This window comes from Channa argus, chromosome 3, assembly GCF_033026475.1.
Source record: "Channa argus isolate prfri chromosome 3, Channa argus male v1.0, whole genome shotgun sequence".
NCBI lineage: Eukaryota > Metazoa > Chordata > Actinopteri > Anabantiformes > Channidae > Channa > Channa argus.
This window is the reverse complement of record NC_090199.1, coordinates 2406168-2423586: the sequence shown is the minus strand read 5'-3', so window position 1 is coordinate 2423586 and position 17419 is coordinate 2406168. Positions and strand designations below refer to the sequence as shown.

Genomic DNA, 17419 nt, shown 5'->3' with positions numbered 1-17419 from the left:
GTGAAGACGACTGTTGTTGTTGTCTTCATGAGGACAGGAAATAAAGCTGGATTCCAGCTGACAGCCTCACAACATGTATAGAGACAGTGGTCCTCATTCCTCAAATCTGATCTGATTTCAACACTAAACTATTGATCAGTTTCATCTTTGTCACAGCTCTAAGATCAGTCTGACTGAAGCCTGCAAATCAAAGAACCATGGTTCCATTTAGTAACCATGTGGTCTTTGTACAGACCAGAACCTCTGCTGACTGACAGATGATGAAGTGAGTCTCTGGAAACATCATTGATCTCCTCTGTTCTCTCTCATTCTCTCTACAGGTGTAATGACTGGGTTTCTTTTCTAACTAAACAGTGTTTGTCCTGATGATCCAGATGTTGCAGCAGCAGCATGTTGTGTGCAGAGAGGCTCTGACTGGACCATGTTACTGGGAGGTAGAGTGGAGAGGAGAGCTTCATCCAGCAGTGACTGACAGAGGAATCAGAAGAAGTGGAGATGACTCTCAGTGCTGCAGTCTGAACTGCTCTGAGAACAGCTCCACTGTCAGACACAATGTCAAGTCCACCATCATCCCTGTGTGATCCTCTGGATCTGACAGAGGATCAGCAGTGGATCTGGATCTGCTCTGCTGCTGCTCTGTCCTTCTACACAGTCTCTGCAGACACACTGAGACTCCTCCACTCCTTCTGCTCCACACTCTACCACCTCCTCCACCTCCACCTGGATTTGACTTTGTCTTTTTTGATTTCTTCAGATCTTCTGAAGACAAACTGTCTCTGCACATTAGTTCTGTTGAGGACATCATAACTGTAGATGAAGTTCATATTTCTGTTTAAGTGATGTAGTGTTAAAGTGAAATGTTTCTCTCTGAACTCTTTTTAGCAAAAATAGACAGTTTCTCATTATCTTTATATTATTAACAGATAAATAGCTGAAAATAAACAAATGTGTTTTTAGAATCAGTAAAGTCTGTGTTTTATTATTAATGTTAAAAATGACAATATCTGCACTTAGACACCTCAAGTGGAATCAGTAAAGAAGCTTCAACATCCAGGAAGAGAGAAGAACATCAACAGAGTTTCAAGTGCAGTTCTAAACTTCATACATCACACATTAGTTTTCTAAGCTTCTGTTGCTGGGCAGAACATTCTCCACCCTCAGGCTACTGCTCCCAGCACTTTTCTCCTTTTCTGGAAACCTTTTCCCTTTTCAGCACTTTGATAAGCACCTTGACTTTGGGTCACTACAGTGTGGGAAAGTCTGCTGTTAGACAATAACTGCAAACACTTCAAGACAAAATGTGTATATATATGTTATAAACATTTTAAAAGTACTGAGTACAAGTTGTCAGTATAACTAAGTAAAATGCTAAAAGTAACATGGAATCATTTAATCAGACTTGATTTTCCATCACATTTCCCTCCTTTTGATGACATTTTAATCACAAGACAAACAACAGAAGTCATCAGTTGCACAAATTCAGTGTCAATATACATCATAATGTTTTTGTGTGACACAGACATCACTGGGTGCAGAGCTAAGTATAGATTTGAAAGTACATAGCAAAGACAATATCACAGGTTTCCATTTACCAAATATCTGGTCAATCCAACCAGTTTTTACACCACAGTTTCATGCCAATTCCTCCCTGAGGATCTAAGACCCTCTAGGACTGTGGTGATGTAAGAGAAATGTTCCTACAAATGAAAATACCTGTTTAAGTTGACCAAATGCTACATTCACACCTCAGCAGACCTACTGTCTGCACTGTCTTTAGACCAGAGCTTCATCAGGAAGCTGTCCCAGCAGGGACCACATAGGAGACGAGTGGTCTCAGAGACTTGCTGATTAGATTCCTGACCACTGTCTTTTCACCTGTATGTCTGTCAGGTTGATTTGATCCTTTTTGTGAATTCAGCTGCCGAGCTGAGTGGTTAAAAGACACCTTAACCTGTAAAGACTTGTCAATCTGATTGACTCCTGAGTGTAGTTCTGTTCTGCATGTTTCTCTGTCTTGCTGATTAAACTCACCATAACCAAGACTGTGAGCTGCCTTTTGCCTCCTAAACTTGCCTCACACTTTTTGCTACAACACTCTTAAAGGCCTTTCCAAGATCTAAAACATCCACCTCAAAACATTTCTTTGCTTAAAACCAAACCCTCAAAACAACCTTAATGTTGGTCAGGCCCATTGTTTCAATCAGGTCCTTCCTCTATGACCATTGTGTCACTACAGTCAAAAATATAGAAAAGAAACCAAAGAAATAAAATGCAAAGCTTTTATTTTTAAAAGCCAGGGAATAAAAATGGGTTTCAAGACATATTTAAAAACTTCCACAAAAACCTTCAAATATGACAAATCTGCACCTTCTGTCTCTGGCAACACATTGTAAATGAACAACAGTCACTTGTACATTTAGAGCCAAACCACTTGAAAGTAGAAACAGGTCCTACACACTGAATACACTTCTCCAAAGAGGATGTTGTTGTGCACACTAGCTTGTGTCTTCGACACTGTTGGAAAAATCTTATTAAAATGAATAATTAGTGCAGCACTGTTTGAAGAGACACATAGTGATGATACAGTCATTTTAGGAACAATGTGTGTGAACAACATAACAACCATAATTCAACTTTATTTATCTAGCGCCAATTCACAACAAAGTCATCTCAAGATCCTTTACAGAATAAAGTCAACACTATAAAGATGTATAGAGAAAACCCAACAATTCCCCCTTGAACAAGCTCTAAGCAACAGTGGAGGAAAAACTGCCTTTAACGGAAGAAACCTCCAGCAGAACCAGGCTCAGGGTGAGCAGCCATCTGCCTTGACCGGTTGGGGTGAGTGGAAAGTGGAGAGAGAAAAGAAAAGAGCAACAAAATATCTGGCAGGTTGGTTTGACCAGTAGCTGCACACTGGAAGACACACAGCTCTAAAGCTGGGGACACCTGCAGAAAGGGACAGAGAGAAGGGGACAGAGAGGGACAAAGACAACTACTGGAGAAAACACACAGAGTTAATGTCATGCAGTGGTGACAGGAGGAGGAGAGGAGCTCAGTGCATTGGGGGGGGGGGTCCCCCAGCAGTCTGAGCCTGTAGCTGCATAACTATAACTAACTATATGCTTTATTAAAGAGGAAGGTTTTGAGCTTAAACTTAAAAGTAGAGAAACACACACACAAATATTCAATACTGTATGTTTCTGACTCATATGAATGAGTTTTAAATATGAGTCATTAACTCAAGCTCGGCTTTAGCTCTAGTGTGCTGAGCATCAAGTCTACTACAAGCTGCTATTAGGACTGTGGATTTAAAATGGTTTGGAAAAAGGAACCAAAGGAACAAGAAGAGGGTCTTCAGCTCTTTTAGGAATTCATAAATACTAATAAAATGTTCATTGACTGTCATAGTATTAATAATGTTAGTTTGCGTTTCCTTTCAGCAACAAATGATCTTGTTAAGACACGACTTTCAAGCAGCAAATCTCACAGCTTCAATGAAGACAACTGGACTTTGCCATCTGGTTTTCTTTCCTTCTTTACGCTCATTCTCAACTAAGGACCACGGTTTGTTCCTACAGTCCTTCTCAGAGCACGTCAGGTCCTTAGTCATATGAAGGTTCCTCTTTTTCATGATGTCAGCAGTGCGTGAAACCTTCCACCTGAAACCTGGATGTTATATCTTTTGATCTTATTCAACCAAATTGTTGAAAATAATCTCAAAACACAAGAATTTTATCACAGAATGTTGGTCAAATTCATTCTGCATGTTAATCTTTACTTCCATCATGTTTCCACCTCCATATTTCACTGGTGGTGTTGAGCAGCCATCTATCATCTTCTCATGAGCTCTGCAGATCACATGTGTTTCACTTGGATCCAAACACCTCAAACTTTGACTCATCAGTCTACAAGGCATCTGTTTTACAAGGAGGCACTTGTGAGTACTGGTTTTCTTGGGCAGATGCTCACTTGGTCCTTCCACTGGATCTTCTGTCCTGGATCCAGTTGCAGCATGTGCAGCAAACACCTTTGAATTTCTTGGCTCTGTCTCATAGAGAAGAACCTTCCTTTCTAGAATAGACTGACTCAGATTCTTCTTCTGACAATTTTATGCTTCCTGTTCTGCATGTGTGAGCTGGAATTCTTGTGGTGCACGACTCAAACATTTCAGACCAATCCAATGTGAATTTAGGAGCTTTGAAGACTTTTGAAGGACCTGCAGCCGCCCTGGTAAATTCCGATTTCTGTTCAGCTTTGTGTTACAGCGCCACCCTGTGGATTGATGGAGTATTGCAGTGGAAGTTGATGTTGCATGTGAAAGGTTTCCTCTCTGAAGTCCTGGTTATTACCAACATTAGCAACTGTTCCTCAGATTAGAACAGATCAATGATTGTAACAAACAAATGGCTCAGTTCTGTTCAACTAAACCCCATGAAATCAAACATGTTTCTGAGGACGTGGAAAACAATCATTTTTAGAATTTAGAAAAAATGTAAAAGCTATGTGATTTATTCCAATAACTTTGGTTTCAGTCCAGATTCAGATGTTGATCTCCTGAGAAAGAGACTGGTATGACAGGTCTTCACCCCCTGTGAATTCTGTTCATACCCATCAGAAATTTCAACCATTAGAAAACATTATCATTAAAAAAATGGAAGGACACTTTCAAAATCACTTTTTTTCTTTTTTGCATATTTATTTAATGCAGATTCTTCTGAAAACTATGTTTTTACTTTGACGTGACTGTTTTTCCGTGATACAACCTTCCAAATAACATTTCAAAGCAAATTTGACTAATTTCTTCACAAGAAAAGCATCAAACACAGAAAATGAATAGTCAGCAGTAATCTGACAGTAAAAAATCTGAATGGAAAACCAACATGCACAGTCAAAGCCCCTTCACATGCCTCATTTTGAATCAGCCAAAAAGGACACATGTCACACCACTCTTCATGACAGCACTGGCTTCCTGTAGTGCAGTAATACAGTGAGAAGTAACAACTAAGATTTGACATTGTCTTCTTTCACTGGCAGCCAGTGAATAGAAGCTTTAATTCCATTCTGCAGCAGCTTGCTGTTAGTTCACGTACATTCATGTTTGTCCAGTGATTCATGTAGTTGCAGTAAATTCTTCTTTCTGCCATTTGTGTCATTAATGACTGAAACTGCAAACTATTTAGGAGCAGAAAAGAAAAGAAATTCTCTTTCCAGGAAGCTGGATCATCAGCTCGCCTGTATAGTTCCAACTTGTAAAACTTTGTACCCAGGTTTGTACCCAGCACCACGCTGCCCTCTTAAAACTACTTGTTGCTTTGATACTAAACATCCTGTGAATCAACATCGCCCTCCTGTGATCAAGTGATGGTACTGCAGGTTTCAAAAGGCCCACAGATGTTAGCAGCACACACTAAAACTCCTCCTTAGATTCACTTTTAGAGCACAAATCAAACAACTTCTACAACAATCTGATTAGAAACACTTGAACTAAAAAGCAATTAAGCCGATATTGTTGTGTTATTTTGTTGTGTTTCACATTTGTTAAAGAATCACAGTCATGCACAAACTACAATCATCTACAGAAACAACAGAAGGCTGCAAAAACCTCTGTGGGATGAGAACGCGTTGACGACACAGTGTCCCCTGAAATGTACTTGTCTGGAGTTTCCAATCACAAGTGCAAACATTTCTGCTTGATTAGTAAGTTTATTAGCCTGGTATTTATTGTCATTTGAAAAGGATGCTACCTGTAAAGAGCTGTACAACTGTCAATCATAGTATAGTATTTCTAGCCATTTCTAAATGTTTTTACATTCATTTGTACAGTAGATCATACTAACACTGGAAATGCAGTGTTACTGGAAGGTCTAGCTACAGTATTACATTTGGAATATACAGTAAAGTACTGTTATTGATTCACAGTAATCACCTTTTACAAGTACAGTCAAATACTGCAAACCACAGCTGCGTTCAGAAAGCTAATGCCCGTATTTATTCCCCGTTTTAGATTTGTTGACCTGATCATTTGGTCTGAGTGAAGGTGATGGATGACACACTGAAAGTAGACGTTTCACAACACTTATTGCAAAAAGAGGATTTGATCCTTTTGAAAGCAAAATGTTTTTCCCCACTGGCCACAGACCCTTATGACAAAGACTAGTTCCTTAATTGTTCAATTAGAAATCAGAATAGGTTCATTCAGATGGTGTGTGTGTGTGTGTGTGTGTGTGTGTGTGTGTGTGTGTGTGTGTGTGTGTGTGTGTGTGTGTGTGTGTGTGTGTGTGTGTGTGTGTGTGTGTGTGTCCGTGAGGGCGAGATACAAACTATTTTTTCCTACAATTTGCTTTTGTTTTTGTCGTCTGTAGTTCGAGTTTTAAAAAACAAAACATAAAAAACATTTTGATTAAAAAAAAACTGTCATCCTTCCTAAATCAGTTACTCATTGATGTTCTCAATGACTTGTTCCTTGCAAACTCGCAGCTCAAACTTCTTTTGCCTGTTAGAAAACAGAAAAATAAATCATTAAGGTATCGTGAACACAGTCATTCACTCATTATTAGTGCTGTATTAGACACAGGGAGGCCAAGTCCATTGTCCATGTCCTTATGGTTGTCCCCCTACAGGCTGTTAGATGTTGAGTGGCTGTGGGCAAAAAGTTTCCAATAACTCTTACACATACGTGCAAACACTATCCTGAACACACATGCAAAATGTCATGTGGATTCTCCACTGGGGAGAAATATAAGGGGGCTTATGTTTCCATCATCAGATCTTCAAAACTCTGAAACTTGGTACATGTTACGTGCTGGAGAGTTATGATAGTGTAAATGTTAAAAAAAAATCAATTACATCCATAAATCTCCTCTTTGGTCTCAAATCATGATTTCGACCTCCAGCTAATTGTGATTTTACTTTTATTCACCAGTTGTTTTCACACCTGTTCTCTTGCACTACTCTCATATTCAGGCTCCACTGGTTTTCCAGCCAGCAGCAGACTCTACTGTCCATGTCCTCTGGCCTCTGACAGCCTGTCACTCTCATCACATGCTATTATTCTTGTTGTTTTTATTGCACTCTTCAGCCTTCAACAGTGAGAAGTTTTTCAAATGTAATAATCAATGGGGTCAACTTACTTTTGAGCTGTGTGGTGGGTCAAACTCTGAGTCCTGTTGGACCTTGAAGGAAAAATATCAAAACTACACTAAGTTCAGTTCTCAGTGGAAATAAGTGCAGAAGCCAGTCTGACATTTGATGAACCCTGTAATTTGAAAAAATGTACCTACATAAGAACGGTGGACACTTCCCGCAAGCAGGTTAGGTCATTTTGTATCCGGTCTGGAGGAGAGAAGAAGAGTAAAATGTACTTCCTGTTAAGTGTCGCCAACACAGTGGACACTTACACATTTACTGTAGTGTGTGAGTGGCAGATGTTCTCATCCTATTAAATGGCCGTTTATCAAATCCATATGTGTTCAAAGACGACTAACTGACCCTCTGAATCCTCTTTTTAAACAGTGTCTCCCACTCCACACATCAGTCTAACTGTTGCTCCAGTGACAAGAACATTGTATGGTATTATTATCACTTAGGTGTAGTAGAGCCGTGCTCCACCTCCTTATGGGCTCAGTAGATGCTTTTCATGACACAGTGGGCCATTAGCATGTGTCACCCCATCATTTGGAAAAAAAAAAGGATAGTAAGTAAAAGTGCATCTCACCGTTACATGGTATCTCACAGACGTTGGACTTTGTATTTTTGTCATTGCTGCAGAAGGTAGTAGCCACATCACTTGGAGACCGGTGGCCGGTGGAGGTCTTTCCTACTTTTAGACATATGTGTGCCTCACTTTTTACGCTCGGCTCACGCTTTCTGGCTGCTATGTGTGCTTCTCTGTGGATATCTGAATACTTTTTGGCTTGTGGTTCTCTTCTAGTCAATTGCGCAACTCGCTGTTTCAAAAGGCTGCGCTCCTCATTGATCGGCTTCTCAACTGCATCGGTTGTAAAACGTGATTTCTCTGCCATTTGACAGACATCTGAAGACAGGAGAGAAAAGAGAAAACCAAACTGAGAAGATGTGTCCATATGTCTCCATATGTTTCTTCGTGTTATATGATAATTCTGTACATGTCAAACTAGTGTCCTGCTTTCTTGACACTTTAACCACTGTTATCAAACTAGTCAACAGGGTTTTATTAAGTTTCATTCTACAGGAAACATCAATGTTGTATTTTGTATCAAATTTCCTGACGATTGATCCAATAACATGGTTATTAACGTGTGTGGTTTTGTTTTTAAGCAGCATTTTTTTTATTATAGATCAAAGTAAGTGGACTTATGCTACGAACTGTGAGCAAATTCAATGAAAGTGAACTGATCATCCGCATGTTGCTTAGTTTACAATGTCGCTTCACATTTATCAGTTCACACATGATGTCAGCTGCCATGGAAGGTTGTCACCTGACCCACCCAAGAAAACTTGGACCCAGCACATTGTGGATATGTAGCCTGCATAGTTATGTAAATGTACAGCATATATTTTCTGTATTTTTCAATCATTAAGCTTCAGTGTTTATGATGTAAATGCAACATTTACTTACACTTGGCTATTTCGTTGATCACAAACTTCTCTCCCAGGTTTTCAATACGTAGCAGGGCACATTTTGACACATTCCTTCCGTCAATCACACTTTGGCCGAGCACTGACAGAAAAAACAGCACGAGTTTGATTTGACTAAAAGTGAAACAAGTTTAGTTTCAGATTTAAGAATTTTAGCAGAATATTTTAAAAGTGGACTTGTGCTATAAACTGTGAGCAAATTAAATTGATATGAACATGTTAGTTTCTAATGTTCCTTCATTCCCCTATTCACACACACACACACACACACACACACCAATGATGGCAGCTGCTTGCTCGTACCACTGGGAGCAACTTGGCTTTCAGTGTCTTGCCAACTGCCTTACAGAGTTACAGCTGCCTCCAAAGAAAGAGATGAGGTCCCAAGATGGATTAGAAGCCCTGACACTGTGCTTACGTGTCATGCATATGTATCTTATTGATGGCATATATTGAAAATATGTAAATGCAATATTCACTTACAGTTGAAAAAAAACTGGATTGTATTCTTTTCTTTAAAGATGCTCAGGTCACAATCAGGCTCATCACTCCCCTCAACCACACTGCAGCCCAGCACTGCCAGAAGAAACAGCACAAGTATCTTCATCTTGACTCCAACGATCTTCTCTGACTCTGAAAGCGTATATGTCATGATTTCTACACTGTGTGAAGCACCTCCAGTGACAAATCACACATCTATGCCGTGATCTGCTGAGGTATGGCCACTCCCTTGATTCCCTAACGAGAGAAAGAGCAATGACAAGAGCAAAGCAACGACATGAAAGCAAAGCAGAAGAAGCTTTTATCACATCATTTGTTTCTCTCAGGGGGAATCCATGGAAACATTCAACTATTGCTGATTTCAAATCAACGTAGATTGGCAGGAACATTTCCAGGATGTTGTGATGTAAACTGAGGAAATGCTGGAGAACAACACACATGCACAAATCTAATCCAAGCCCAGAATCTTAAATTGCCAAAAAAACTCCTGCTATTGATTCTGCAATGTGCAAATCTGCTTCTAAGTTAGCTCTGTTCACAACTTGTTGAAGATATTTGGCTAAAGCTCTTAATGTTTTTATTGGAATTCTTACATTTAACATGACAGTTTTACATTAGTCACGAATGGTGAAAATGAATATGAACAAATGCACAGCAACATATTCATTTCCAGGCTGAGACTGTAGAAGTAACATGAATGAGAAACAAACCAGAGGCAGCCATTTTAAATATTACATCATCTGTAATTGTAGGATACAGTGATGGACGATGATGTTCGGCTGCGGTTTCATGTCAAAATAACCCCATGAGCTGGCAGAAAAAAAGCTTTTCATTTATTTGTTCTCAGGAACGACGAGCAGAGTAAAACCAGCTCCATGATTGACACCTGCAGCGATGTGTTCGTGATCTAAGACGAGTGATTTATCTTTGGCTAACATGCAAATATTTCACTAAACAATTATGTAGGTATGTTACCTAACGTGAAAAAAGAACAACATCAGCCTTCTTCAGAGTGAGATTAATAACAAGACTTGTTCCTTTTTATTTCTCTTCATTGTATGAACTCTTTAAAACACTCACACACACAAGTATCATATAAAATGTGTTTGTGAAGGCGACAGGATTATGAGGAGTAACTATTATCACACGGTCTGTGTAGAATGAGCACAGTGTGTCTTCAGCTGAAAGATTTCTTCATTTCCACAGGAAAAATCAGTGACAAACACTAGTCATGTCATACAGGCCTAGAAATGTAACGTGTAGCTATTTGATAAGATTATTAATGAGAAGATCTTAGGTGAAAACTCGGGAGAAGTGGATCCCTTCAGGTTTGCTTACAGAGCATAAAGAGGTGTCAGGGATGCTGTAGGCACTTGGCCCCACTTGGTCCAGAGTGGCCTGAATGATGTGAACAGTTTTTGATCAACTTTTCCTCTACTTTAATGCTTTTAGCAGGCCGTCTGTGTGCAAGCAGCATTGACCTTTTCAGACACAGCAACAAGCTGCAGCAGAGTTTTAAGGTCAGCATAGCTAGAGAGGTGTTTCTTTATAGAGGCCCAATCTCTGCAGGCATCACAGTAACAACTAGGAGCAGTAACAGTAAGAACCAGTAACCAGTCTAACAGCTTACACTCATTAGACAAAGTCTCAAAGTGTCTTTAAAATTAATATACCTGCCACCCACTTATGCAACACTGCAACACATCAAGTAAAACCAGAAAATCCACATCACTCGCACACATGCCTGTAATATTTATCATACACAGATTTTTATTTGTTTATTCAATTTAGATGCTATTGGACCGAACTTGCTCCATTGCCCATTGCTGATCCTAGAGCCTTGTATCCAGCTAACAGAGCTTTCTCACTTCTACTTGCAGCTTAATAATTAGGGCACAATGCTCAACTAGCGAAGTCAAACACCTACTTAGTCGTCCAACCCCTTATACCACATAGTCAACTAAGGACTGTCTCAAAAATTCCACCTTTTTTATCCTTCAGTGATATGAAGAGGCAGACGTGCCTTAACTCCTGCTGTTTTTAAACCTTTATCACCTTTTTATTCCGATTTCAGTCAAATTCTGACATTTCTGTTAAAAACAGTAGTAAAACCCTGAACCTGTCCTCAACAAAACAGTCCATCTGGGCTCACAGGGAAACAAATACAAAGAATATCACATTTGCGTTGCAGACAAAGCCAGATCTTGTATTATGTCACTAAAAGAGTAAAGAAAGAAAGTTACTGCAAAATGTTGTTAAACTAGTTTTATCACATTCTGCTATAAATGTGGATTTCTGATCACATTTGTTTGTGGTTTACCAAGATTATTATTAGTATTTCTCACTGGCCATGAGTTCAGACACTACAGTATAGAGTTAGGTTTGGAATTGTTTTGTGAAATATTTGCAACATGTCAACATGTCGGCCAAAGATCATTTGCTCATCCTACTCTCCAGAAGTCTCTCATGAGACGGTGTAACACAGTATCACGTTGCAGTTTGTCTGTCAGTTCAGACTCATGTTCTAATCAGTTCATCCATAAGTTTGTTAAGTAAAATATTTGCACGGCAACATTTCAGCCAAAGACAGAATTTACTAACCCTTCATCAAATCCCCAACACGTCATGTACATTTTGCTAAGTTTAAGTGTTTAAGTTTAAGTGTTTTGTTAAGTGTTTTCCATGAAAGTGCTCAGTTACTATTACCTTCCAATTACAGAGCAGGTCATAGTACATTTGTTGTCTGTTTTTGTTAGAACTCACTTATTTAACTAAATGTACGTTACGTAAAGTGAACATTTCAATGGCCAACAGATAATAAACAGATTGGAAATTAAGATGAAATCATTCTGACACTATATTGTGTCTTTTTTAATTACTCGTTTCACTTTTAGTGGACAGTTTGATCCCTTGTGAAGTATATTGAGACGTTTCAAGGGGAATATTCTCTTTTAGAGAAGTGTTATCAGGGTTGATGATGTTGCCACCTGTTTCTGGGGAAGTGTGCATATGTAGGATTTGATCAGTTTAATGATCAATTTTAATGAAACAGAAAACTTTTAAAAGGGACAATTTTACTGCCCCGTTTCATTCTGCATGACTCACATATGTTGTTATATGAACACACAACCATCCAACAAGCAAACACTTGGGTAAAATGCAACATGTAAAGATCAAATAAATCTGTTCTATCTAAATTTCCCTAAACATTTTGTCTATGTTCTGTGCTAAAATCACAAATGTTTGTTAAGCTGCAGTTAAAACCATGTGAACAACAGTGTCCTTGTGTGGACATGTGATGTCACTGCAGCTCCAACAGAACAAACAGTGAAAAACTCATTTCAAAAAGCAAAGATCCCTGAAACACAACTCAAACAACTGCCAGTTACTTCAAATACCATCTCTTAAAGGTAGAAGCTCTGCAAATTTCCCACTTATCATCTGAACATTGACTGGTAATGAAACGATTATTGTAATGTTTAGGTTTGTCCAATTAAAGGAACCTTCACTGCTGTTGAACCTGCTTCTTGTGGTTCTTATTTGGGTAGTACATGAACATGAATGCCATTAAAGTGCCCTCTGACTTCCCTACATTAAAATATCTCTCTACTTTTAGCTGGAAACGCCTCCAGATGACATCACTTATAGAAATACTCCAAGTACATTGGCCTTTCTGCATAATGAGTTTTACTGTAGATACTTTAAAGTATATTTGTCCTGATCCCCAAAGGTTTAACCCGTGAATTCCAGCTCCTTGTACTGAGCCGGATCATTCAGCTCTTCATCTAGTACAACTTGTGGCTTCATACTTCATCCAGATTTACCACTGATGTGAACTATGATTGGCACACGGAGACATCTGTCATGTAAATTTATATTAAAGCTTAGAATTTCCACAATTTACATGTTTTTGGGATAAAAATGTTATAAAACTAAACACAGTGAATCCAGTGTTTGTGCATAAACCACTTTAATGCTAAAATAATAAAATATAATAAATAAAAAACCATCCATATGACAAACCAGATGGATCCTGTTCTGTCCTCACAGGGACAGAAAAATCAGAGCAGTGTGGCTGTAAGATAATCCTGTTACGACATCTCGTATTAATTCACAAAAATCTGCTCATCCCATCGTTCACGTTCTCAACCAACACACCACTAGTTCAGGTGACACACTGAGAGTTTGTTCAGCACCACCAGGATTAACACAAAGCCTGAGCCTTCAGTGTTAAACAGATACTGAGACTGCAGTAACATAAAGTATTGCAGCCTCAGCAAAAACTAGTGGAACTTGTTTTCTCAGCCACAGGGTGAAAAAGGTGAAATTGTACTGTAGAAGTGTTGAAAACACACACGGTAAACTGGACTAAGACTGTGTCCCACGCTCAGAGGAACAGGGCTGATTAGAAAACCATAAACTGCTTATTATTAATAATGAATGTGTTTGTTCAATGAAACGAAAGCTAAACATACAAATTGGTGTATTTTTATATGAAGTAATAATAATTTATTCTAAACAAATAATAACAAGTGGTGTCCACCTCAATCAAACTACCTGCTTGGTCGTCATTGCTACAGATATTGAGAAAAACATAAACATACCTTTAAAACAAATAATAACTTGGTAACAATGATTATATAATAATAATAAAAATAATATATTGATAAATGATGATGCTCAGTTCACCTTGTGCTGAAGGTTCTACTTATAATCCACATCAAAGTACCTCCTACTCTGAGTACAGCAGGGGGGGCACCAGTGTGAGTTTTGGTATAGGGCTTGTGCCACCTCTGGCCCCTTCTGGTCCCGGCCCTGACGTCAACCTCAAAACTGTTAAAAGTTACCTGCAGAGAAGTCAGGTGAACCTGCACCTGGATGACTGCAGTTCTTTCTTTTTTCTCTACATACAACAGAATATTTTTTTGTAAGTCTCGATTTTATTCATCCACATCAACAAATCCACCTGATGCAGCGTTTCTCTTTCGATCGCTTCTCTGTGTTCAGGATCCAGACCAGAAAAACAACACTGGACACCAGGACAACAGAGACATCTGACACTAGCAACCATAGTCTCCGTCTCTTCTCGGTCTAAAATTGGTTCTATTCAAAAGCCTGGATTGACACAACTCGACCCAGACACATTATGAAGCACTGTATAACTACTGCTGTATCAATACACCACCCACCCAGTCTACTGGGACTTATTGAAAGTATACGTTCACAGTGGGTATGTTCACATCAGCCTAAAGTCAAGTCATGGAACAACACTATCTGAAAGGATATTAACAAAGCAAACACATGAGCACGTTTCATTGAAGTTGATCGTGTGAGTCGTAGTTGTAGAACATCAATCTGGTTTAGTTATGAAACCCATACAAACATGCAGTACAGTATGTTGCTTTGAGCCCAGTAATACTTACCTACATGTTCATGTTAATAGTTTCCTACCAGTTCTTCCTGACAAACTTTGCAGCTCTTTGTGAATTTCTGCCTCATTTGTTGCTACTTTACTTGATTGTTAGTTTCACTCAGAAATGAGTTTCCCAGATTGAAGTTAGGATTGTTATCGGATTTTACAGTGCATCAACATCTTTTCTTCTAAGGTCTTCAGAAATGTCCTGTGTTTGAACCATGACACACTAGACCAGACTTCAGTGATGAAGACACTAATGTGTCTTCTTTAAATAAAGCAGAGCCTCCCAGACTCTCCCCTCATTATCATCCCATTGATTTAAACAGCTGACACCTGAATTTCCCCATCTAGAAGTTCACATACTTGTATGTACAGAAACACCAAGTGTCTACAGCTCCATCTGCTGGACAGAAAAGGAAGTGGACTTATCAGCTTGTTTGCACTGGACAACTACGCTTCCCACAATGCTTTGCCAGCGCTAATGTGCTTACTGTAAGGTTCATATTGCACATCGTTAAAATGACATGATGCACCACTTTTTCAAGACTAGAACAATGATGGCATGTTTTTCTGCCACTTAACATCACTTACACATTTAAATGAAAACTACAAAAAAGTAAAAGCAAAGTAAACGAAAAATCGGTTTAATATTCAGATTGAACAGAAATGTAACAAGCAAGTTTAGGCATTTTAGCATCACCACAACAAAGCTGCCATAATAATAGTTAATACTAATAATATCTTGTGTTCATTATAAAGTTTTCAGTTTGTAGCTGCTACTATGTAGAAAATGATAGAAGCACATACATCATATTTGTATTCAACTTGATACTTTTCAGGTTGTTTAATTACTAATTTGTGGAGCTGGGGTAGTATTTATAATTTGTGGACATGAAGCAGACACATCTGTTAGACAGCCAGAGTGTCACATTTCGTTGCTGACTCAGCCAGACGTGATAATAAGGGCCAAATTGTAATTTCACAGATTGTAATTGATTAATGCAAAGCAGCAGTGGGAGTTCTGTCTATGGAGGCCTGCAGCCAGGCTGGGACCAGGATCCTCAAACAAAGCTTCCATTCACGAGAAGGTTAGGGAGGGAGGCAGGGAGGCAGGGAAGGGGGTGCTATACGTTTGGGTAATCCTAAATAAATCAATAACAGCATAAAGTCTGGAATAAATGAGTTTCCCTGTTCAAAATGTCCAAACTGTGTTGATGCAAGACACAAACTAGCAGATAAAGGAGAAAACTCGGTATCTGCTGTTAATCAGAGGAAGTGAATTATAAGTGAACACATAAATCCTGCACAGAGAGAGTGAAAGAGGGAGAAGAGGGGGGAGAGACAACAAAAGCTGGGGACCAACAAAAGCCCTGGATGCCATGAGGACAGAGATGCTGCATTCACGTGCTCACAGTAGAAACAGATATCTCAGACTCAGACGTGGCCATGCAGAGACATACTGTATGTGAATGGACACACACAGTAATCAGCTACTAGGGCACGTCATCAAAGTGCGGTGCTCAGATAATTAGTCCGATAAAAGTTTATCTTGAATTAGTTTTAATATCTGATCTCTTAGGTCAGTGGTTCTAAACATTGTCTGATGTTGCCAAAAACAGTAGGTTTTTTAAATGCAGGACTTTAAGCAGTTGTTGAGTATTTGTACTCGGTACATTCACTTAATCAAGGGACTGGAATACTTCATTGCATATTGACTAAAAATTGGGGAAATAACTCTTGAACTAACTGATAATCCAAAAAGGTTGTTTTTAGGTTGCGTTTGTTGATCTTATGACCTCAGTCCTGGCTCTGGTCCCTAGACATGAATTCAATCCAGAACTGCAATAAGTGCTTGGTCTAAACTAAAATACATTTTAAAAAGTGCTAACCAGTTTTTGGTGCTTCTCATTTGCTCACACTAGTTTCTCAAAGATCTAACGCATTTCTGCTTTGTAAATGATGTAAATACTAAACCTTTTAGGGTTTTTGTACCAGGGGGTGGGAGGTGCCAAAGTCTTAATCGATTTAAATAAACTGATTTGTCACATTAAACATAAAATAATAATTAGTCGCAGCCTTTAAAGTGCCCTCACTATAAGCCAGTGGTGGAAGAAGTACCACAGAATTTACTTGAATAGAAGCAGCAATAGCAACACTGTTTCAAAGAAACTATTTTCTGTAAAAGTTGAAAAGGATGACAGAAAATTTCACAATCGTAGCAATAATGGCCACTTTTGGTGCTTTCAGCAAGTTCAGTAGAGTTTAAAATCATTTTTTTTACACTGATTTTTCAGCTGTTGCTGTCGCCTCACAGCTAGAAGGTCGCTGGTGCAAATCCACCTGCCGGCTGTTGCCTTTCTATGTGGAGTTTGCATGTCCCCCCCCCCCCCCCCCCCCCCCCCGTGCTTGTGTTTCCTCCTGTTTCCTCCCACAGTTTAAAGATTGGTGACTCTGTGAATGTGGGTGTGAATGTTTGTCTCGCTGTGTGTTGGCCCTGAGACAGACTGGATGCCGCGTCTCGCCCAATGACAGCTGCGATAGGCTCCAGGCCCCTGTGACCCTTGAACAGGATGACTGGTTACAGATAATGGATGGAGAAATGTTGTGTCTTATGACTTCAACTTGTCTTTTTTAAGCTACTAAGTTACTTCAGATTCTTCATACAAATCATAATAAACTAAGAAATGATGATGTATTTTTATGAACTAAATATCTGGCAGTACAAAACATGGTTGCAATCCGCTCCGTCCTTGTTTTAAAGAAATGTTTGTGTTTGCGGCTCAGAGCATAAATGTGAAAAGAAATCACAAATATATTTACTCCTTCTTAAACTGAGGCTCCTCCCAATATTAGCTCTGTTACTGCCACAAATTAAACAGTAAG

General features: G+C 39.1%; 2 protein-coding genes across 7 annotated transcripts in view; one reads left to right on the top strand and one right to left on the bottom strand.

Moving 5' to 3' along the window:
• The window catches only part of LOC137124438 (protein NLRC3-like), a 176426-nt gene extending 173553 nt beyond the window's left edge, over positions 1-2873 (top strand). For all 6 annotated transcript variants that reach the window (XM_067499428.1, XM_067499432.1, XM_067499430.1 and 3 more), the window contains one exon: positions 321-2873. In XM_067499428.1, coding sequence (XP_067355529.1) covers positions 321-366 — 46 coding nt within the window. In that variant the 3' untranslated portion in view covers positions 367-2873. The remainder of the gene's footprint in view (positions 1-320) is intronic.
• Positions 2874-6208: 3335 nt separating this feature from the next.
• Positions 6209-9365, bottom strand: LOC137124492 (uncharacterized). The gene is made up of 6 exons (XM_067499567.1): positions 9103-9365; positions 8600-8701; positions 7718-8035; positions 7284-7335; positions 7134-7175; positions 6209-6496 (listed from the first exon to the last, which is right to left on the bottom strand). The coding sequence occupies exons 1-6, from the start codon at positions 9269-9271 to the stop codon at positions 6436-6438; spliced, it is 744 nt and encodes a 247-aa protein (XP_067355668.1). The 5' UTR covers positions 9272-9365; the 3' UTR covers positions 6209-6435.
• Between the last annotated feature and the right edge of the window lie 8054 nt (positions 9366-17419).